A 24,494-nucleotide genomic window follows, 5' to 3' on the forward strand; every position below is an offset into this window, starting at 1 on the left:
TGGTGTCAGAAGTAAACACCGGCGGATTGTGCTCGGCTTTCGGGTGAGCTATCTAGCAGCTTCCAGCTAACCCTGCTATCACCGTGAGCAGCATGGCCGCACAGCGGGACAACGCAGGCGCTCGACCAAAAGTCAAGGAGGAGGTGGAGTACGGTGATAACGCTGATTATCCGGGACGTAGGATAGACGCTCTCTGGGATACGGAGCACGTAGCTCGCCTGAGGCAGACGGCCAGGAAGCTAGCTGCTGACGCCGGATTCAGCGCGGGGTTGGCGGGGGACGGCGCTGGCGCGCAAATACTCACCAGGAAGGAGGGAAGCGAGCGGAAACAGAAATGGCGGCCCCTATGTGTCCAGCCGCAGATGAAAACGCCGAAATATTCTGGTAAGACTGACTGGGAGGCCTTTTATGCCCAATTTGAACTGCTGGCGAAGGCTGCGGGATGGTCCGAAGACATCAAAGCACTTCAGCTGGCTCTGTGCCTCACGGATGATGCCTCGCGCTGTCTGCTGTTACTTAGCCCAGAAGAACGGGGTGACTATGAGGCCTTAGTTGGGGCCTTGCAGCGGCGGTTTGGACAATTTAATCAGCCCGCTGTCCTGCGCTCTGAACTAGCTAATAGACAGAGACTGACAGGGAGCGCTCCGCTTTTAGCTGCAGAGATTGAAACACTGACGAGGAGGGCTTACTCGCACATGCCAGCCGTGGTGCAGAGCGAGCTTGCAAGGGACCAATTCATCCGGGCTCTGTCCCCGAGGGATCTGCGGGTACAGACGCAGCTGGCCCACCCTCGCGCTGCAGAGCGCTTTAGAGATAGCGCTGGAGAGGGAGCTGGTGGGAGCTACGGTTGAGACTGATGCCTTCACCTGTAGCCCTGTTGCAAGGGCCGTGGGTAGCGAAATTCAAGGACCAGAGAGGCGGCGTGGGTCAGCGAGCTGACAGAGATGATTCGAGCTGTGTCACTCCAGCCCCGCAGAGCGCCGACCTCGCCGCCCGGAGATCTTGTCTGCTGGGTGTGCGGCCAGGGCGGCCACATCAGCGCACGTGCCCAAAGCGTGCTGACCGACAGGAAACGGCCCAGGGTCTGCGTAGAAGGGACGGCGCAGACCCCTACTCATCCGTCCCACTCCGTGGGTCCGTGGGGTAGAGCCCACTTGCAAAGCCGGAAAGTATGGCTCAGCTTTCCCCAGAAGCAGAGACGGCGCGGAATGGATCAGGGTCGTCGGCTGGACTCATGTTGGGGACTTCTGCCATGTCCCTATCACCCTGAAGGGGGCGCTCTGTGTAGCTCTAATAGATACGGGCTCCACTGCCACGCTCCTCAGACCCGACATTGGAAGCCACATCCGTCAAGCTTCGAACTGTGACGGGGGAGTTAACTCCCATGCTGGGGCGGGGGCTGGTTAACATCCGGGTAGGTGGCCTAGTAGTGGACTTTAAGGTGTGGGTTGCAGCTGTACAGGATGAGTGCATATTAGGCCTAGACTTTCTAAGGGCAGCTCGGTGTGTACTGGACTTGGGGAAAAACACACTACAGTTCCCGGGGTCCCATGGTGCAGATGGTCCGACCTGCGCAGTCCCAAAGCTCACCTCCAGCGGCATCGAAAGCAGCGGGGACCCATCAGATGGAGGACTTACCCCTGCAGGTGGACCCGCCTGTCCCCGTGCACCCTGTCATCCACACCAGGGGAGATGTACAGCCACAGTCCTTGGTCCAACAGCCGGTGTCGGGGGAGGCTGACAGGTTGACGGCAGTGAAAGAGATCTGGAGGCGCAGCTGTGATGGCCTGCAACCCGAGCAACAAGAGCAGCTGTGGCAGGTGTTGTGGGAATTCAAGGACATCTTCGCACTCTCAGAAGAGACCGGCCTGACACACCTGGTCCACCATGAGATCGACACAGGGACGCCGCCGATCAAGACACGCCCCGCCGCCTCCCCCTGGCACATCAGGAGGCCGCTGACATGGCGATTGAGGAAATGCTCAACGCAGGGATCATTGAGCCGTCCAATAGCCCGTGGGCTTCGGGGGTTGTGATGGTCCACAAAAAGAAGAGTCAGAAAATGAGGTTCTGCGTAGACTACAGGCCTCTGAACAGTGTGACTAAAAAGACTCGTACCCGCTACCCGCATAGATGAGTCCTTGGATCTGGTGTGGGGTCATCGTGGTTCTCCTCATTAGACCTACGCAGCGGTTATTGGCAGGTCCCACTCAGCCCAGAGGCCCGTCCGAAGACCGCTTTCTGCACCGGGCGGGGGTTGTGGCAGTTCAAGGTCCTCAGCTTTGGCCTTTGTAACGCCCCAGCCACATTTGAGCGGCTAATGGAAAGGGTCCTGGATGCCATTCCCCGCCAAGAATGCTTGGTTTATTTGGACGATATTCTTGTGCATGGGGGCTCCTTCGAGGCGGCACTGGGTTCGCTGAGGAGAGTCCTACAGAGGATAGCAGCAGCAGGACTGAAGCTGCACCCAGAAAAGTGCTGCTTCATGAGGAAGGAACTGGAATTTTTGGGACACAGGATCGGGGGTGAGGGAATCAGCACTTTGGAGGACAAGGTCCGATCGGTAAGGGACTGGTCGACGCCTACCAGCATCAAGGACTTGAAGAGCTTCCTTGGGCTGGCCTCCTATTACAGGCGGTTCGTCAGGGGGTTCTCCTGTATAGCTGCACCCCTGTTCCGCCTGCAGGGAAAGGGCTGTGACTTTGTGTGGACACCAGAGTGCGAGCAGGCCTTCAGCTCCTTGAAGATGGCACTGACAAACGCTCCGATCCTCACCCCCCCCGACCCCAGTCGGCCGTTCATCCTTGACACGGATGCCAGTGGTGTTGGGATGGGGGGTGCTGAGCCCAGTAGGGGAGGCAGGGGAAAAGTAGTGGCCTATTTTAGCAGGACTTTCAACAAAGCTGAGCGGCGCTATTGCGTGACCCGCAGGGAGCTCCTTGCAGTTGTTAAGGCCATAGGACATTTCAGGTACTACCTGTGCGGCCTCCCTTTCACCGTCCGTTCCGACCACTCTGCCCTACAGTGGCTGATGTCCTTTAAAGAACCAGAGGGCCAGATAGCCCGCTGGCTTGAGGAGCTGGCATCGTATTCCTTCACAGTGGAGCACAGGGCGGGAACCCGGCACACTAATGCTGACGCCATGTCCCGACGCCCTTGTGTGCATGCGGGCTGCAAGTACTGTGAGAAGAGAGAGGCCAGGGAGGCCGAGATCAAGGGGGAGGAGGAGCAAGATGCTACATGTGAGGGGGGTGGACCGGTTTGCAGATTGACTCAAATGTTGGACCAAACAGAGTGGAGAGCTCAACAAGGGCTAGACGCTGATCTACAGCCGGTGCTACGCTGGGTGGAGGCAGGCCGCAAACCACAGTGGGAGGAGGTGGCAGGGTGTTCTCCTGCCTCCAAAGGACTATTTGAGAAATTTGATGCCCTTAGGGTAGAGAACGGGGTACTGCAGAGGGCCTGGAAGGAGCCGGCCACTGGAGAGGAGAGGTGGCAGGTGGTGGTTCCCCGGTCCCTGAGGGACTATATCCTCCAGGCATGCCATGGTGCCACAGGGACTGGTCACTTTGGGGTGGCAAAGACTCTCCGTCGCATCAGGCAAGGGTTTTACTGGGGTCAGGTCAGGAGGGACGTGGAAGACTTCTGCCATCGCTGTGACCTCTGCACAGCGCACAAGGGTCCCCTCATCAGTCCCATGCGAACTTCAGCAGATGGCAGTGGGAGCCCGATGGAGAGAGTCGCGGTGGACATAGTGGGCCCGTTCCCTGTACAGATAAGGGGAACCGTTATATCCTTGTTGCAATGGACTACTTTACCAAGTGGCCAGAGGCGTATGCCATTCCAGACCAGGAGGCAGAGACCGTGGCTGATGCCCTGGTGGAGGGCATGTTTGCAAGGTTTGGAGCCGCAGAGACCATCCACAGTGACCAGGGAAGGAACTTTGAGTCGGCTGTGTTTTCAGCCATGTGCGTGCGCCTGGGCATGCGGAAGACCCGGACCACACCATTGCACCCCAGAGCGGCGGCTTGGTTGAACGCTTCAATCGAACCCTGGTGAAACAGTTAGCCATCCTCACGGCAGAGCACCAGCGGGACTGGGACACTCACCTTCCCCTCGTCTTATTGGCCTACAGGTCTGCGGTACAGGACTCCACCCTATGCACACCAGCCCTGCTCATGTTGGGACGAGAACTGCGCACACCACCGGAGATGACCTTTGGGAGACCCCCTGACGTGCCCGCTGTTCCGCCAGGGCGGAATATGCTAGCAAGCTCCAGCACAGAATGGATTCAGCTCATGCCTTTGCCCGTGACCAGCTACAAAAGCAGGCATAAGACAGAAGAGGTGTTATGACATGCGGGCTAAAGGTCATGACTTCCAGGCCGGGATCTGGTCTGGGTCTATAGCCGAAAAAAGAAGGGTCTCTGTCCTAAGTTGGACTGCCACTGGGTGGGCCCTTGTAGAGTGCTTGAAAGACTGGGAGAGGTGGTTTATAGAGTTCAGCTCCCTCCTAGGGGAAGGCGGGTGGCCCTCCACAGGGACAGGTTGGCACCCTACAGGGGCACTGGTCAGCCTCAACAGAGCCCTAGGCGGCCCATGCCCTCTCAAAGGGACCGGGTGGCCACCACCCCCTTCCCAGCTGCTATTCCATCTGCTGACCCTTTGACTTCCCCCCCTGCGCTGCACCCTCCTGCTGCGGGACCACAGGCACAGCCACCTGCGTTCACACCCCGCAGGCCTCGGAGACTGAGAAGACCCCCCGGGCACCTCAGGGACTTTTTGTGGGACCCTCGGGACGAGGGTCTTAGTGGGGAGGGAGCAGTGTAGCGTTCTGTTCTTTATTGTAGAGTTCTGTTTTGCAGTTTGTGTTCTGTGATTTGCATCCCTCAGTTATTTATTCTGTTGTCCCTGTTATTTCTCATGTAATAGAGTGGAAGGTAAAGGAGGTTCGGAGGGATGGGGGTGGAGCCGAGGCGGAGGGCGGGAGCGCTGGGTTGGAACGAGGAGGGTGGAGACAGGAGAGAAGTTCTGTCATGTCGCTCTCGCTGTGAGATTGTTTTTTTTAAGTTCTGCCTGTTCGGCGTGGTTGCGGCCAACAGCAACCGTTTTTTTTATTTATTAAAAAAAGGACTAACCAAGTGACCATCTCGGATCGTCATTACGTCTGGGAAGACGCTACAATATGTTTTATGGTCCAGATAGAGATCTGTATACTGTACCTCTTTGTCCATCCCTTCCCTCTCATTTATTTCAAAACATTGTATTAACAGAGATACTCCATGATGCACACAAAGGTTTAAATGGAAGCACGTTAGCTGGAGAGCTGGTGGATCCTTTGTCATTTGTACCTCATTATCAATTGATGGCTGGTTAAGAAAACCGGCAACAATTAAAACCTTAATGCAGCTGTTTAAAGCTTAAATATACAATTAAGGGTCCTGAATCGTAACAAACAAGCTACTTAAAACTAAGCTCAAAAACATATTGCTTTAGTAGGAAATAAGCTGGTTCTAATCCGCTCTTTCAAGTTTTTCAAAATTATTTCTTCTAAATCCATACTCATGCACAAATAGTTTATACTTACAATAATCAGAGGCATCTTTCCTTTCAGTGATACATCAGCAGGAATATGTCCGCACTGTGGAACTGTCTAGCCTCTGCAATGCTGATGAGGCCACTATAACATAGAAAGACCCCCATTAATGCCATGACAGTTGCAAGCAGCTTACAATAAGGTAAGCTGAGAGACATTGAGTGTGACATGGGTAAGTCAACTTGGCACATTACATAATGGAAATGGAACACACAAATATGAATTTAGTAGGATTGAAAACAAATCAACCCACACCCCTGAGAAAGAGAGCATGGCCAACGGAGTAAAGCTTAAAGTTTGTAAAAATACATAAATTGATTAGTTTAATAGGCGGATAAAGATAAATGGAGAAGAAAAAGAAATGGGAAGAGAACTACTTCCTCAGTGCTTTAAGAGCTTATTCTAAAATCTTATTGATTAAATCCTGCCAGGTTTTGAAAAAGTTCTGCATCAGATCCTCTAACTGAGAATTTGATTTTTTCCAATTTCATATAGTATAAAATATCGGTTACTCACTGAGGTTCTTCCAGTGAAGCTAAATAAGTCTGCGTGCCAATAGTGTAGTAAAGGCAATCACAGTTTGTTTGTCCTTCTCCTCTTTAAGCACATCTGGTAGAACACCAAACACAGCTGTTAATGGGTTAGGAGGGATTGTGACACCAAGGCTGTCTGAAAGGCACCTAATTATTTTTGCCCATAATGATGTTAATTTGGTGCAGGCCCAAAACATGTGACCCAGTGAGGCTGGAACTTGACTGCAGCGTTCACAGGTTAGATCTTGCCCTGGAAACATTTTGGAAAGTTTTAAGTGAGACAGATGTGCTCGATATATAATTTTTTGTTGAATAATTGTATACTTTGCGCATATGGAGCTCGAGTGAATTCTCTGCATTGTTACCTTCCACTCCTTTTCTGATATGTTGAGTGAGAGATCTTTTTCCCATTGTCCTCTTGGATCTTTGAAAGGGAGGGACTGTAAAATAATTTTATATATTGCAGAAATGCTGCCTGAGTCCTCCAAACTAAGCAATATATTTTCCAGCATAGAGGAGGGTGCAAGATGAGGAAAGTTGGGCAGGTTCTGTTTAACAAAATTTCTAATTTGAAGATCGTGAAAGAAATGTGTTGTGGGAAACTTTTCAATCCTATTTTTTGTAAAAATTGATATATTTGTATGGAATGATTACAATAAAATCAATAAAATTAAAAAAAACAAATATGAATTTAGTATTGTTGATGAACACAGTTTACTTTGCATTACTTACTTTTAACATGTTTACCAAAACGTAACTGAGCACATTTTTCCAACCTTGGGAATAACATTTATAAAGGTATTGGTCCAGCCATATAGTTATTAATGAAGGGAATTTAACAGGAATGGAAAGGAACAGAGACATGAAATGATGTCCATAAACTACCAGAGCACAGGGGTTAAAGACAATTGTTCCATTAATGAGTGACATTTATTTGTGGCAGATCTGAACCAATCTGTGAGATTGGAGATGAAAAAGTTGGAGGGGTGAAAATCAGGGACATTCCTCACACACTTGTTTAATATATTGTATCAGAGCAAAACTCTGACTTAAAACAGTGACATTTTTATACAGGATAAAATGGGAAACAGTTTGGAAAGAGACAGAATATGAAGAGTATTTGTTAAAAACACAGGGTTGTATCACACTGGTGAAACAGTGGACCACTAAAGTGGCACCATCACTGCTTATGAATACCTGACCTTGAGACCAGTCCATCATCATATCAGGAGGACTGTCATCCAACACTTCAAAGAGAACTAAAAGGCAGCATCAAGACAGAAATAATGAAATTTTTGTCAGTGGAGTTTCCAGGTTTCACAATAATGGACTGACATTTTTTTTGATGGAATACAGGGTCACACATGTACCAAGCAATGGATTCCAAGTGATCAGTACATTATTACAATCTTGAGGAAACACCAGAAAAACACTAAAATGGTAGGGTATATTGTTTTAATTTTTTTTGGAGTAAAGCGAGGAAAACTATAAAATGTACATTTGGATTACTCCCAAACATAATTTCACAGGGATATTACAAATAAATGAAACACTTACAAGTCTACATTCACCTTAAGATAACATAATATGCTTTGAGCCACTTAATTCATGATCACTGGGAGCTGAAGCCTTTCCTCGCAGCACTTGACCGAAGGCAGACAACAGCTACAGACAAGGGTGCCCCCCTCCATTGCAAATTCCACACACACACATACTCACAAATACATAGAGCGAGCTGATGATTACCGAATGACCTAACCTAAAGTGATTTTAGCAGTGATGCTCAAGTAAAATGGACATTACCTTAAGCCTGTTAGTAAATATAATCCAATGGGTTTTTAAGAATGAGACCAGGGGCATCATGCATAAACGGTACGTACGCACAGAAATGTTGCGTAAGAATGTTTCCACATTCAAATCGCGATGTGTAAAACTTACACTTGGTGTAAAGTCACACACTTTTCCGCGGTACCACATACCCTGTCGTTCGCAAGTTCTCTGCTTGGTTTTGCAGACTGGTGGCACCCAGCGCAAAGCAATGGTACTGTTCCTGTGTGGTTACTCTTTATTTTACGCTGCTTTATAAATACACTGAAACTAACCGCATATTGTTTATTAGTGTAATGCATCTGATTGAAATTAACTTGTAACAATATAATGGTCCAGGGAACAGCCATAGTATTCCAAATACCATGACTGCTTTAGCGTTGTTACTCTCACTGCACCATCTTCTTCTTTTTCTTCTTTCAGCTGCTTCCTTTAAGGGTTGCCACAGCGGATCATCTTTTTCCATATTACTCTCACTGCACCACTCAGAGTATTTATATCACTATATCTGAGTGTGAATCACAGCAGCAGCTGATCGAAAAGAGAATTATCAGTATGCTGCATCAAGCACACGCTGCCTCAGCCATGGCAAAACGTTTCAAAGCCTTTCCTGTACGGACCTCATGGTTCAGAAACAGTTTCATCCCAAGAACTTTAAACACAGTCAATCAATTGCTCCTTGTAGAACTGTTTGTACTTACAAGTACAATTACCTCACTGTACTGTAAACTTGCACTACAGTTATAATATTGCACAACTTGCACCACTTTATAATGCACGTATTCACATATGATGATGATATCATTCTTAAGATGAAATGCAGCAAAATATGTGTATTATATTATACAGATAAAACTTTAACTTCATTTAAATAATCTGTATTGTTAATAATTAAACATGTGAGGTCACGGTGCCGCAGCGCGAGCAAGTTCACGTATTGTTCCTGCCTCACGCTGTATATTTGCTGAGGCTGGCATGACGCTGGAAGGTTAGACGGATAGAATAATTAAACACGTACTATGAAGATATTTCAATGTTCCTTAAAAGTTTTGAAGAATCGTTGTTGTAAGCTTACAGATGGCTTAACGTCTATTACAGAGCTGATTGTGTGGCGATTGGGTATTTGGGGAAAGAAAAGTAAGGACAAGAATTGAATGTTAGTACGTTTGAAAAAGACAGTACTGCTACAATAAGTTATTTCATCGAAGGTCACGCATGGTGCAGCAGCATCTTGTGTGAGACATGAACAATCACTGCGCCATCGTGTTTCCATGTTTAATAACATGCTTTCATTCCAATCATCATGAAAATTATACCACGTATAAATCTCAGTATTTTAATTATTCAGAGAGCTGTAATATCACAAATGTAATGGATTCTGTATCCTGTCAGGGAAAGAGAAAGAACGGAAGCACGTAATGATTCACACACACGGAGCACATAGAAGATCAAATACAAAACAAAGCATTTAACATGCTACTTTATTTACGATGGGATTTGAGAAACTAGTAATTTAAATGTTCTACTTTAATGACAAAATAAATAACGTGATTAAAGTGGAAATTTCGAGATTAAAGTTGACATTTCGTGCTTTTTTCCCACTGTGTGCCTATTTTTTTTTGTCTGTACCCTAATAAGCTCAGACGGTGGGCTACAACTCGCCTTTTCAACTCGACTTTGATACCTGACAACATCTTTTTTATTTCGGGCACTGTGTGACTTTGCAAACTTGAGCTTTCGAGTTTCTCCGACATGCTATGTCACTCGATCAACTTCCTTTTGTTGATTATACCACTGTTTAAATAAACAAATAGTATGCTTTTCCTTTGCCTCCACATTTCGCTGAAATTCTTATATTTTCCCCCATGCTTTTCCCATTGTCTTTTCACAGAAGGCTGAGCTTAAGGGTGATTTATATTGATTTGCATATTCATAGAGGCCTAATTCTGGGAGGAGTTGGGGGCGGGACAGAAGGAGCGTGCACGAGCGTTACTTTTCACGCTGACTGGGATTTATAGAGTGGAAGAATGTGGAAGTTGGAGTACGCACAGATTCCTGCATCTAGATTTTTCTGTGCGTAAGCACATTTCAGCTTTTGCGCTTACGCCATGTTATAGTGCGAATTCTATGCACGGTGTTATGCATGAGGCCCCAGAACCGTATCCAGTAAACATTATCTTGCAGCATAATTATGTCAGAAATGTGTTGAAAAATACAGTAAGATAGACAAAAAAAAATTGTTACAACTTTCCAAGAGGAACTTGGAATTGTAAAAAAAAAACAAGACATATAATGTATTCTAGTTAAAATACATATATAAAAAATATCTAGAAACAATTACACACTAAACATACTCTAAACCCTACAAGCACATTTACTGTGTATTTTATTCTTTTCATTCTGCCCCCAACGTATATATATAAAATAAATTCTGACAGTATTAGCTGGGACCTTGAAACTCATCAGTTTACATAAAAGGTGAGTGTAGCAAAACCAGCCAAGTAATCTATCGTTTTCTTGGAGCTGCAATGGCTAGTGAACCAATTATATGTGAAGTGGAGATGCATCCAAATCTCAAATGTCTGAACGGTCCATTCATATCACATCTATTTGAAGGACATCACATTGAGTAGAAGAAGCCCGCCATGATATACTGTATGGGAGCCAAAATGATAAAGAGTAACCAAGCTAATGCGTGATAGGTTTCGTATGCTTCTGAACTTTCTTGTGTTAATCCTGACTTTTCTTTTCTCTTTCCCAGTGATTGTGTAATTGAGTGGGCTGTACCATGAACAGGAACTCTGAGCTGACAAAGAACACCAAAAAGGTTACATCCTTTCAGTCCTGCTATGAAAGACCTGCATTCTGTCCCAAAATAAACAAAAGGGTAGCTGCAACTAAGGTAAAAAGACTGACATCCAGACACAGTATTGGTTAAGTAGCACTCAAGAGTTTTCTTTCTTTACAATGGGAACAGAAGGAAAGGACATATTTGTCAGTAGTAGGAAGAAGAATCCCAGACTACTACTCTGAACTGTACCACCTTCCTGTCTTGGAATAGTGCATGTATGCTTCAAAAGTACCTGTTAGAAATGCTCTGTTTCATCACAATAACAACAAAAATTATAGTACAGAAAATAACAATTTTGAGAAGACCAGACCTTTTAGCTCAACAAAGTTTGCTAATCCTATTCACCTAATTTGTCCAAAATTAGCATCAAGTCAAGTTTTGAAGGTACCTGGTACCTCGTTCAATGTGCCTGTAGTTCTTATATGGGCCTCACTAGGGCATTATATAGCTTAAGTGTAACATTTCTTGACTTGAACTGCATGCATCAAGCTATATACCAGAATGTTCTAATACCTTTCTTAATTGTTGCTGTACACTGTCTGGATTATATCACAATACATTTTACAAAGACAGATTAAACCGAACAACGCAGTATTAAGAGCTAACTCACTCCAAATGATGTACAGGCACTAAAATGGGTTACTTTTTTATTTCATGACGACAAAACATAAGAAAATGAAAGCACAAAGTGCTGTCAAAGCATCTAGAGATATTTGTTAATTGTCTTACTTATTTGGAATATTTAACAGAATAATTACATACACCTGTAGCGAAAAGATTCTCAAACAGATCCACATGCAGAAAACTGAAACCAAGCTGTGAGGTCAAATTTCATCATTTTTAGTCTGGGATGGCAAATGTATTTAACTCAGTCTCTAACTGAAACAAACCCTAACTGGCACTACCAGAGATCACTAGACACAGAAACCAATGTGTATTACAAGCTGTTGAGTTGAGGAATCGGCTAGCAGATTAGTTCCAAAATCCGTATGGCAGACTGACCTCCTTTCGTTGGTTGTCTTTCTAATTGTGTCTAAATTTGAAGAAAAAAACAAGTTTCTATTAAAGCCTTAACGTGTCCAATCTTGGAGACCATGTCTTTCAACATTCTGTCCCCAGTTCTTTATCACTCTCAATTGTTTTGAAAGCATCGCAGTAGTGAAAGTGGTGTGCATCTTCTTACAGCAATGAATGAATAAAGAAATTTTACAAAGTGCGGCTTAAAAAATATGCATTTTATTTTACACAAAGAAAAACATGAATTTCTGTTCAAAATTAAATGTTTAATTAATTTGTAATAACCCCGTATATCCAAATGAATGCAGGTTTAACATTACCCGCCATCATGATAAAAACATGAAAATGGATTACAGACTTTTTCCCTGCATTCTCTAGATATGACGGCCATTGCGCACAAATCATATCAGTGAATGTCTGGACCGACAACTGGAAAAAGCTGAGCAAGAACACATACAATATTTATGAGGTAAATTATATCTGGAGGTGTACTATCAAATAGTTTGAATGAGGTATACACTGATTAAGAAATAAAATATACTTTTGTTACCTTCATTAGACATTTTGCGTGATTGCCCTGAAGTGGTTGTCAATCTAAATCCTGCTGGCAGAGTCTCTGATGAGCCTGGCATCATACTGATTCCATGGACCTCGCGTGGGGGAAACTGCCTCCTCCAAGAAGGTCCTCGACGAAAGTTTTTATCATCACACTATGGGCAGATAAATTATTATTTACTTTAAGGAGCAACACACATCTGTACACAATATGTTATGCTTCTTGTCTTTCAAAAGTTAAGGCAATATACTGTATACTTTATGACAATTTTACAATACCCTGACACTATTTGTGCTACTAGCCAAACAGAAAATTGTATGTTACTAATGAAATCATTACCTCACCCAGTGTTTACTGTCACAAATAAAAGATGAATCTGTTTTTCTGGACAAATGTGTTTTGCCACATAGAAATGGAGACTGTGCAATGGTAAAGAAAGACAAAAGTGTGACATATTGTTACTGTCTCTTCAGAAACATCTCTTGATTGGCTCATAGAAATATACACGAAAGTTACCTGACTGCAGCTTTTGATGGATTCTAACAGTTAAGCCAGGACTCCCTTTCAGTCAGGGTTATCAGATACAGGTTATTTTACAGCAAATTGGGAAATTCTTAAAAGTGTTGTGCAGGCAAAAATGTTAAGTTGGTGGTATACGGTTGTTTGAGCTATTTTTAAAGATATGTGTAGCCGTCCAAACGAACGTCAATAGCTGAGAAACTCCAAGAGGGACAAACTACCACCACCCGCCACCCAACCCCTCCCCGCGACATAAAAATCAGCAAAACATAGTGGTGGAGAAACATCAAGAGCAGCAAAACTACGTCTACAACCCAAACACTACCTCCCGAGCGTCAACAGTGTCATTCATTAGTTGGGTTTTCAGCTGTTATTTGACTGGAAATATTTCCAGGACTTGGGACCTCTGCTTTCAGGATGCAGAATGATCAGATGGGAGCAAAAAACAGTTTACTTCCTCATGTACCCATACCTTATCATGCTGGGATATATGCTAGTTTTCTATAATTGCTGTTACTCTTGTAATGGCTACTGTTCTGAATTTGCAGCACCTTACAGTAAATCCAGAGTTACTTCTATTATGCTTTACTTTCCAAACATATTTTTCAAAGCTTTGACAGTAAGTTATCCACTAAGCGTCCACTTGTTAATGCATTTTGGCATATTCTTGCAAAACTATGAAGTACTAAACCAACTTTTGTCAGTAAGTTTGATGATGACTTCCCATTTACAGACGAGATTACCAATAACAATGAGTGCTTTACAGAGAAGAGATCTGCCTGCTGACTCAATAGTGCCAGAACAACAATTTCTCCCATAATGTCGCCAAAACCACGTAGCTAGTTACAGACTCTGAGAAGAACAATGAAGACCACACTACCCTCTACAGCGGCAGAGATTGTCCATGGAGAAGGTCAGCAACTATATATCTCTGGGAGCCACAATCATTAGTGACCTTAAGTGGGAGCAAAACAGCTGGGCTATTGACAAGAAGGCTTACCAACATTTCTACTCTTTTAGAGATGTTTGGGGAAAGCCCAGATATCTCGCATTTATGCTCTCCACCATCAAGAGATGCACAGTAAAGTCTGTTCTCACTGGTTATATAACATCTGCTCAGCTAATGGGAACAAACACTACAGAGGGAAGTATAAGTTGTCTCATAATACTATTTAGTTTACTTCTGTCTTGGACATTTACAAAACATGCACCCTTAGAAAGTCAAATAGTATTATTAAAGACCTCAGTAATGCAGCATATTTCTCCTCAAGGATAGTTGTTACCCACATATGACAATGCCACTCAACAGCCATGCATGCTGATAACTGTTTCAGAGTGCCCACTGTGTTTCTTGCATCCATTGTATGAGTAGTATTTTATTTAATTTAGGATGTTGTATCCATTGACTGTTGTTAGTTCTGTACAGCACTGTGACTAGTCTGTAGGAGAAATGCAAGTAAGATATCACTGTACTATGAACATATATCATAATTTTGAACTTGAACCTGCACATTATGAAGCGAAGGAATTGTGTGGAAATGGTTAGATTCAATATGAGCAACAAATTAAGACACCAGAATAACTTACTTCATCTAGCCTTCTTTCAGTTCCTAAAGCTAAAAGATTGTTGTATTCCCTTTCAAGGATTTGCCGTGCCTGGGGAAAAAGAAACAAAAAAGAAAATAAGATGGATAGAAAGATAATCCTAAAACACACATCTTCAAGATGTGAGAGGAAACCTGGAGAATCACATACATGGGAGACTGGAGGATATGCATGAAGGTGCACCACTGTATTACCGTGAGTTTAAAATTAATATGTGGGGCTATATGAATAGCATTCCATGTATGTAAAAATGTACATTACTAACAAAAATATCACTCTGTAAATGAAGTCACATTTTTTTTAAGTTTCCCTTAATATATTTTAGGCATGTACTTATATAGGCAAGAAATATTACAATGATGAAAACGGTGACATATTTGCATGATTTAGACATCCCTAAACATGAATTGGCCACTTAAACCATGATGACCGTCCGCCTGTGATTGTGTATCTGTGTGATAACATGCAAGTCTTTGGACACTGTAATTTAAAAACCAATCACTTAATCTGAATGAAACTTGGCACCATTACCCACAGTGTTATATAAATATAAAGACCTTGTCATAAAATATTGAGACATTCTCACTTTTTTCATATTTTACCATGATGCAGCTTTGTGCTAATATAATTTAAATTTACTATTCCCATCCACCAAGCAACTCCTAATAACCTGGAATGACAAAATGAAAACAGGATTTTAGAAAAATTTTTCAAATAAAAAAAAAAAAACTAAAAAGAAATATCACACTGATATTCAGACCCTCATTCACTCAAGTGTATCAGATTCTATTGATCATTGTTGGGATGTTTCTGCACCTCATTTGGAGTTCACCAGTGGTCAATTCAATTGATTGCATGTGATTAGGAAAGTCAGACATCTGTCTATAGATGGTCCCACTGGTCCCACCGCTGACAAAGTGTATTAAAGTAACAACCAAGCCATGAGGGATTGTGTCAAGGCACAGATCAGGGGAAAGCAGCAAACAAACAAACAAAAATTCTTCAGCATTGAATGTTCTCAAAAACACAGTTGCCTTATAATTATTAAATGGAAGAAGTTTAGAACAACCATGACTCTTTCCAGACCTGGCAACCCAGCCAAACTGAGCAATCATGGGAGAGGGGCCATAGTAAGAGAGCTGACCAGGAACTTGATGGTCACTATGGCTGAGCTCCACAGAACCTGTGTGGAGATGGGAGAAACTTATCGAAGGACAGCCATCACTGCAACACTCCACCTATCTGGGTTTATATCAGAGTGGTCTGACAGAAGCCAGATAGAAGTACGTTTTCATGTGTCTTTTACTGAAGAGAATGTCAGTAAAAGCCACATGAAAGCTTACTTGAAGTTTGCAAAAGGCACATAAAGGACTTTCTGATTATTAGAACATTAGAACAATCTAGATGAGAACAGGCCATTCAGCCCAACAAAGCTTGCCAGTCCTAAACACTTATTTCTTCCAAAAAAAATTATACGAAACAAGATCTTCTGGTCTGATGAAACCAAAATTAGCATTATTACTGGAGTAAAACAGGGACCGCTTGTCACCTGAACAATGTAATTCCCAGTGGTGAAGAATAGTGGTGCCATGGGATTGCTTTTCAGTGACAAGCCAGTGATACAAAGATATCCTTAATGAGAACCTCCTCCAAAGCGCTCAGCACCTTAGGTTGGGCCAAAGATTCACCTTCCAACAGGATACTGACTCAGCCCAAAGCGCAGACAACACAGGAGCGGCTTAGAGACAACTCTGAAAACGCTCTTGAGTTGCCCAGCCATAGATCTGAGTTGAACCTAACTGAACACCACTGGAGAGACCTGAAGGTAGCTGTTCACTGACAGTCTTCATCTAGCCTGACAGAGGGTGAGAGGCCCTGCAGAGGAGAATGGCAGAACATCCCCAAATCCAGGTGTGTGAAACTTGCTGCAGCAAAGCCAAGAAGACTCCAGACTGTAATCTTTGTCAATGAAGTACCAAGTAAAGGGTCTGAATACTTGTGTCAATGTGACATGTCCGATTTTAGTTTTTGATTAATTTGCAAACACTTCTAAAATCCGGTTTTTACTTTGTCATTCTGGGGTATTGAGGTTTGCTTGATGTGGGGGAAAAAATTAAACAATTTTAGCACAGGGCTTCAACAGAACAAAATGTTAAAAAATGAACGGGTCTTCTGAATCCACTGCATGTGTGTGTATGTGTGTATTATTTATATATATATATATATATATATATTATAAAAACAATATCCTCCATTTCACCCCAACTAAAACATGTTGGCCTACAATAATTCAGTGCTAAAATGGTATCGTGATGTAGGGAAAGTCATGTGCTGAAAACATCAGGTTTTCTTTTGAAATGTAGTCTCTAATGTTAATAAATAAAAATGTAGGTAATAAAATTGTATATGATAAGCAATTGATTTAGGAGACCATAAACTGACATGAATTATAGAACTCAATTTTCAAATTTTTAGGCTGTTTCTTTACTTATTTAAAAGTGATTGTAATAAAAAGAGTTGAATATATATGACTTATGCAAAAAAATAAATAATTTCGGTCTGAAATAAAACATCATTGTTTAACTAAAACATGTACAGTGGTTTGCCATGTGTATCAAATACATAGTTTTATTTATTGTAATTTTTATTTGCAAAGGAAAAAAGCGCAAATCCTGAATTACTGACTGTGATGAAATTCACTCTGTGATCATCCAGAGCTGTTCCTGCCTTGAGTCTGATGCCTGACAGGCTCTGGCCCCTTATGACCCTGAGTTAAGTGGGTTTCAAAATAAATGAATGAATAATCAAAATCAAGAAGACCTGCAGACACCAAATAGTAACGTTTTTGGGCTAAATGCAGAAACAATTTAAACCAAATATTGACTAGTGTTGAAAGATGGAATAGTTTTCAAGCTAATAATTGACTAGAGAAAGCCGTGATAGTTGGTCATTTTTTTTACTACCATGAGTACCTTCCATAGCAAGAATATCAAAAGCAGTATGTCAATAAAGTAGTGTAGAAATGTGGGACATGTCACAGTTGCAACAGCAACAACATAATAACACAAGAACAACTTTCTTGTATAATACAAGAAATCCTCTAGATGGTGACAAGATATTAGGTGAGTTCTTCAGAAAAATCATGACATGTTTCTTTTATTAACTACCACATACAGCAATGTATAAAAATGAAGAACCAGCTCTTTTTCTAGTGGGAAAAAGAGAAAAATCTAATATTAACTGTTGAAAATTAATTTCATCAACAATATGAGCATAGCCAGCAAACCACAACTTGACAGTTTTCTTGTTAACTTTGATAGAAAGCATAGATAGAAATGTACTAACCTGAGTGTTTTGGTTTGGGATCTGCAGTAACAAAGCTAGACTGCTGTAGTCAAAGTTGTCGTCCAAGGCTATGAGAGACCCGTGAACACCGCTTTCATGCAAAATGTTTGCATAATCTCTTAGTCCAATGCTTTGTATCCAGCGGATGACACGCTCATTGCTCCACACTAAGACATCTGCAACAGAATCGACAAGAGAAGGTAAGAAAAGAAAGCAAAGGAAAAGGTTTTGAATGAAATAAAGACACATATGATAGATCTATACTGTCAAGTAAATAGCTTTCCTCTTTGAAGGAGGACACCATCCTCTGACGACCTATCTATCTATCTATCTATCTATCTATCTATCTATCTATCTATCTATCTATCTATATATCTATCTATCTATCTATCTATCTATCTAAAATGTTATTACCTTAATGAAAATCCATCAAAAACATAAGTTAAGACAGGCTGTGTGTATCAATCAACAAAACTGCTTGCAATTAAGAAAGACGACAAAAATCAAGATTCATGTGCTTCAAAAAAGTGGGTCAGATTTTGTCAGTTTTTTATGCATACCAACTACATTTTTAGCAAAAATGCTTAATCAGTAAACATAGTTTTAAATATAAACACTACAGTATACCTGCAAAACCAAATTTTTAAAAGAGACACTTTAAAGCCACAAGGACTCGTCCACTATGTGAAGATAAATTGACTTGACTTTCACCTTGATTAATCTAAGCTTTAACTTACCCTTCATTTCATGTTGACTAGATTCTCTCCGCCTTTCCAATTCTTTCCTGTCATAGTTGAGCCTTTTCAAACACATGATTCCATACTGTAAACTTGTTCTGTTAAAGAAACAAAACAAATGCAATTAAAACTCCTAGAAATAAAAATAGAATAATAACAAGAGTTACTAACAAAATTTTGACTGCTCCTTTACATTCTGGTTGAAAATTTGGTTTATCCTCATCAATTTAGGTGTTTATTCAAGGATAGGCACTAATCCATTGCAGTCCAATGGAACCAAAAGCAGTTTCTGACAAAGAGTGGACGTCTCCATAGTGGTATTACTAGTTGCATGTTTATTAGCCATACAAATAATATTATTGTACTCAGCACATGTGACAAATAATCACCCTATAAACGTATTATTTAAACTCTTGATCTGCACTGGACTTCATTAAATGTTAGGTTCACTGCTGACATGGCTGGATAAAGAGACAAAAACTCCTGAAAGTAAGTTGGTGGGTACATGTTGTTCTTCATATTCACCAGCATTTAGTGAAACAACGTTGACTGGGACTGCACTGAGATCTCACTTAGAGAGTTTGGATAAACACAGTTCTGTTTACAAAATTTGCTACCTTTGACATTTATTAGGTACATATTACCTTCCTTATTCTGATGACAAAATAATTTCTAACAATGAAAAATCTAAGTTACTTATTTCTCTTTTACTAAGTGATTGCTCTTTTTATCTTTTTCATTTGCTCAGATAAATGAAAGGCAAGCAAAGTTTACTTCAGTTACAAAAGTGTAGTGTAAAATCTGAGAAGGGAAAGAAAGTTAAGTTTTCCTATATTATCAAAGATTACTATTCCTAATACTTAATTCAATATATTACCTCGTATTCAAATTATTACATGGCATGTATTACTATTTCCTCTATGAATAATGGTTGTTTAATGTCTAACCTTTTAGTTTGCTAGGAAACCTAAAAATGTATTTAATGAGTGCCATGGATGATAGACAAGCTTCTTGTTGGGGATGGATGGTGATGCTTTGCCCAGCTTGGAGGCCGTAATGCAACGACTATGTACAAAGAGACAAAACCTTGCCTGGATGCTTTACAATCCTCATCTCCATGGAGATAAAAAGAATAATGGGTTGACTGGATGAAGCTAGGTGCTAGGAGCTGTTCCTCCCGGCTGATCCCAGTTAGGATATTTGCAGGATTGCATGGGACTTGGAGTGCAGAAGTGAAGCTATGTCTGGGTCCTTAGGTGCCACAAGGAGGCACTGCTGGGGAAAACAGCCCTGGTTTTCATATGTCCTAGAGGTGCTTGCAACAGCGATAACATAACAGCAAAAGCATTCCTGAGCTTGGCTTAAAAGAAGTCCACTGCATCACCTCATGGAGTTAAGAGTCAGGAGGCAGTGGGCAACAATCAATAGTAAGGCAGAAGGAGTAGAAGAGTATTGTGATTATGTATGTGATTTTGGCTGTGTTCACTGGAAATATCTGGAGTTGGTTGGGTGACAATGTGTCTATGGTTTTGGTCTCAGTGGTGCCCCCTTTGATTCCCCACTCCTGCCCAACTCCCCACTCCTGATGTAGCCAATCCGAGAGCGTTATTCATTTCTCCTTGCTGCTGATTGATTGCTGCCCTGTGAAATGACTCCAGCTGAGTGTCCTCATGTTTTCCATTTTGTTATTGTATTCATTTTGTTATTCTTAAACACACAAGATGTCGCTGAATCGCCCAGCACCTTTTGGCACTGAGCCTAAGCGCCAGAAGAAGTTTAAAACACTCCAGGAGAAGATTGAACTACTGGATTTGCTCCAGGAACTAAAAAGTTATGCTGCAGTAGCGCGCCACTATGGCATTAATGAAAGCACCGCACGCTACATAAAGAAGAACAAAGCAGAGATCTGGAGTACCATATCTGTAAGTTTCTGTGATAGTGGCAAAAAGGTAACGATTTTAAGGAATAAAAATATAGTTAGGATGGAATCTGCCTTGGCATTGTGGATCACTGACTGCAGGAAGAAGAACATTCCCTTGGATGGTAACATCATCCGTGAGAAAGCATTGAAAAGTTGCAGCAAGCCAGCAGCTGATCAAGCAAAAAGGAGTTAAAAAATGTATTTGTTTCCCATTGTATCACCATTTAAGAGGGGTTTTAGAGAACTGGGCGCATCTCCTTGGGGTGTGTTGAGCCCCCCTGTTCACAACGGCGCATATCGCTGGCGGGAGGGTGGGGTTGGCGAGCAAAGTGAGCAGGGGGTAAAGCCCCATAGTATATATAAATCTTGCTGCTCTTGCATACATAATCAGTAACCATAATTAAAAATAAGTACAGTAGGACATGAAGATATTTGAGATTGGGGATATTGCTCCACTGTACTCTGAGGGGTATGCTTTGGTGCCAACCAATGTCTTTGCATTGAGCACTGCCAACACTAACATTAACACTAACACTAGCCCCAATTATGGCCAATAGGTTCCTGTAGGTGTAATTTGTGCATTCCTTGTCTGTTGGTTAATTTATCATTTCCCCTATATATAAACATTGCTCTATAAGTACATCGTCATTTCATATAGCATTTTCCAAAGAAAACAGCATCACTAGGTTCTTTAAATTCCCTTTGAATAATCCTCACTTCAAATTTTATACTGTTCTATCTTTACATTTGACAGAATTCTGCTTGAAAAAGGACAGGATTGTAAGATGTAACTTTTCATTCCTAAACATCACATCATGTTCACAGACTTTGCTTACTGCTAAATGGACAAAAAAGGTAGTAAAATATACAATAAAAATACAATAAGTTGAGATATATCTACTTACAAAATACAGGAAGCTAAAATCTTTAAATCCAGTAGTAACTTAACGTAGCTGAAACAGGACATACATAACTGGTCATACTGGAGTCCATATGCAATGATAATGCTAAATCTTCAGAGCACCTTATACACAGAGTAGCCAAGATATTGAGTATACATGACCTTCTTATGTAATGGATTGTGAAATCACTAACATAATCACATATGCAGACAAAGCTTTTTGAAGTAGACAGACAGAGGTTGAATGGGCAAGACTAAGGAATTAAAAGTGGATGCCTTTATAGCTGAATGTGCTGAACAGACCAGAGTAAGTCTTCTAAGAAGCACTAACCCTTCAGGAATTTTTACACATGAAAGTGTCACAAGTGATAGAGAATTAGAAAAAAAAAATCAGTCAAATGAAATCTGGTTTATGTGAACTTAAAGTGTTGGGATGATGAGAATCTGGTGAAAACTCCTTTAACCACTTTATCCATCCTGCTAGAATCTAGACAGGATGGTGGGGTAATAGCATTGTTCTTAGCATACTGCAGTAGAGTAGAGGGTAGGAATGTTAGAACACCACTGGTTACTTGAACACTATGGATGATCAGGTACATGCCTTCATGGCAGACTCTGAACATCTGTTTTTTTCAGGAGGATAATGCCACATGCTACTGTAGGTAAGTCTCAGGATGTTATCAGAAACAGACAATGGGTTTAATTTAATGCAGTAACCTCCATCAGTCAACAAATTTCAATCCAATGAAATGTCTGTGGGATGAGGTGGAATGAGCTAAACAAATAAGAGATTCGCCAGCAATTAATCTGCAACAGCTATATAGGAGTTCACCAGACATCCCCTTACCACACCTTGTTAAGTTCACACTCTAACAAATTCAGGCTTTTCTGAGGAAAATGGTGGGCCAATTTGCTATTCCATTATGTAAGTGTATACAATAAAGTTACCAGATCTAAAAACAGGAATAATACCCATATGTTTACGTAAAATATCTTTAGAATTGTTGAGTTTTGATTTCAAATAGACTTTTTCCTGGAGAGCAAGTATCATTCAAAGCTGCCAGTACTTTCTTAGCTAAAGGAGACAGATGTGTTAAGGTATGGTAGCTCTATCATAGCACCAGAAAGTGGGGAGCACTGAAATTAATTAGTAAATGTAAGTAGGAGTTTCGTCATACTGTATGTGGTGTTTTTTTTCTGTGACAACTGGTTATATCACAGAGGGAAGGTATCCACCCAAGAAGTCCAAAACCTTCTTTAGATATTTTATGTGGTAGCCCTGTCAATAAGACATACCTTGAAAACTGCAGACTACTTAAACAATGTCCACTCTAAGCAAAAACGTTCAGCTAAATAAATACAACTTGAACAATGTCAAACCAGTGTGAATGATTGGAGTGCTGTTTGAGCTGTTCCCAAAATCCAAAATAAAACCCAGCAGACCAAAGTACAAAAATGTAACACAGGGATGGTTGACTAATATGACTAATTTACAATACAAAGCAAACACAAAAAGGAAAACAACAAACCCTGAATGACTAGACCACCATAAGTATTCATTTCTCACCAATATTACTTGTGTTGTGCTGCTCTTTCTAACATTTGAGCCTTTGTACCTCAAACCTCACTTGAGGCCTGACTAGAAAGAGCTTTAAAGTCCCTGCCAAAAACACTACTGGAGGCAGAAATGTCAATTCCTGGGACCTTCCAGTCATAAAAACTAGATTAAACTTAAAATGCAAAGCAATCCCAACTCACAGTATATCTACTGTTAATAGCAGGGGAGAAGGCATAACGCACAAGAATCTCTCACTGCTACTGTCCTAAATCTGCATCCTTGGAGAAATTACCACTGGGGCACTCTTCATAAATACAGCATATACCTGGTGGTATTCCTGCAAATGTATTACTGTGACATATGCATTGTCTGTGGCAAAACGTCATTTTCTACTTTCAAGAACTGAAGTGTGCAACTTCCTGTAGTGTCCTCTATTACCTGGTTAAAACCTGGCACACCTATTACAACTCAGTAGAAGGAGGCGAAGTATTAGAAGGAAAGGACCAGAAGATGAAATGTATTTAGAATTATAAGCCAAATATCAAAACTAAAAGTCAAACCTATCTTTCAGCAAAACTCTAACAGTAATCAGGATCTTCTTCTTCTTTCGGCTGCTCCCGTTAGGGGTTGTCACAGCGGATCATCTTCTTCCATATCTTTCTGTCCTCTGCATCTTGTTCTGTTACACCCATCACCTGCATGTCCTGTCTCACCACATCCATAAACCTTTGCTTAGGCCTTCCTCTTTTCTAACAGTAATCAGTATCATTCTTTAACGATAAGATAAAAAATCAGTAGCAAAGCACACACTAGCAACAGGTTTTATTTATATCTGTAAAACACTAGTACAGCATTTTGTTTATAGCCATAAAACTTGGATAAGGAGGAAATGCACAACATGACCTTTATATCACCATATCACGCACTCTTGGCTCTCCTTCAATAGCAACTGTAAACAGAGCCCAAAATATCAGTAAAAGATCACAGAAAATGTCTCGAACAATTCAAAAATTAGACCAATTCATAACAACACTCCTCTACCCTACTGTAGGTAGTGAAAATGGATGGAACAGATACAAAGATGAAGAACTGAATAATAAAAAAACTAGCAGAAGCTTTCTTCTTATAACATCCTTGCTCAATCAAGTATAGATTAAGAAAGTAAAGTAAATGGATGAAGTGTGTCTTGAATGGGCGCCTGAGGATCACCTGCAAGGTTCAAAGAAGGTATACAATAACCTGCCAGGACAGAAGGGGAGACCCGAGTTAGCCATATCCTCTCTTTTCTCTTCCCTAGCTCAAAGAAACCACCCAATTGGCACCCCAAATTTTCTTCAGTTCGCCTGGTCCTTATTCCATCCTCTACAAGGGCTATGGAATGCTATTTTGGATTTGTAATGGCTCTATGATGTGTTGGGATGGAAGACATGAAGGAAGAGGGAGTGAGATATGTCTGGATAGTTTCTGAACATGCATTCATAAAGAAGAAAAAAGAAAACATAAAAATGCTAACTGTAATAAGACTCCAT

The 24,494-nt window shown here is 41.6% G+C and overlaps 1 protein-coding gene across 12 annotated transcripts in view; it reads right to left on the minus strand.

Moving 5' to 3' along the window:
* The window catches only part of ppfia2 (PTPRF interacting protein alpha 2), a 956,251-nt gene that overhangs the window by 7,353 nt on the left and 924,404 nt on the right, over positions 1–24,494 (minus strand). For 6 of the 12 annotated variants that reach the window (XM_039761756.1, XM_039761753.1, XM_039761757.1 and 3 more), the window contains 6 exons: positions 18,586–18,683; positions 17,849–18,024; positions 14,486–14,554; positions 12,374–12,533; positions 7,331–7,387; positions 5,587–5,679 (listed from right to left, as the gene is read on the minus strand). In XM_039761756.1, coding sequence (XP_039617690.1) covers positions 5,621–5,679; positions 7,331–7,387; positions 12,374–12,533; positions 14,486–14,554; positions 17,849–18,024; positions 18,586–18,683 — 619 coding nt within the window. In that variant the 3' untranslated portion in view covers positions 5,587–5,620. The remainder of the gene's footprint in view (positions 1–5,586; positions 5,680–7,330; positions 7,388–12,373; positions 12,534–14,485; positions 14,555–17,848; positions 18,025–18,585; positions 18,684–24,494) is intronic. The other 6 variants (XM_039761760.1, XM_039761759.1, XM_039761758.1 and 3 more) reach the window with 1 other exon arrangement.

This window comes from Polypterus senegalus, chromosome 8 (genome assembly GCF_016835505.1).
Source record: "Polypterus senegalus isolate Bchr_013 chromosome 8, ASM1683550v1, whole genome shotgun sequence".
Classification (NCBI taxonomy): Eukaryota; Metazoa; Chordata; class Cladistia; order Polypteriformes; family Polypteridae; genus Polypterus; species Polypterus senegalus.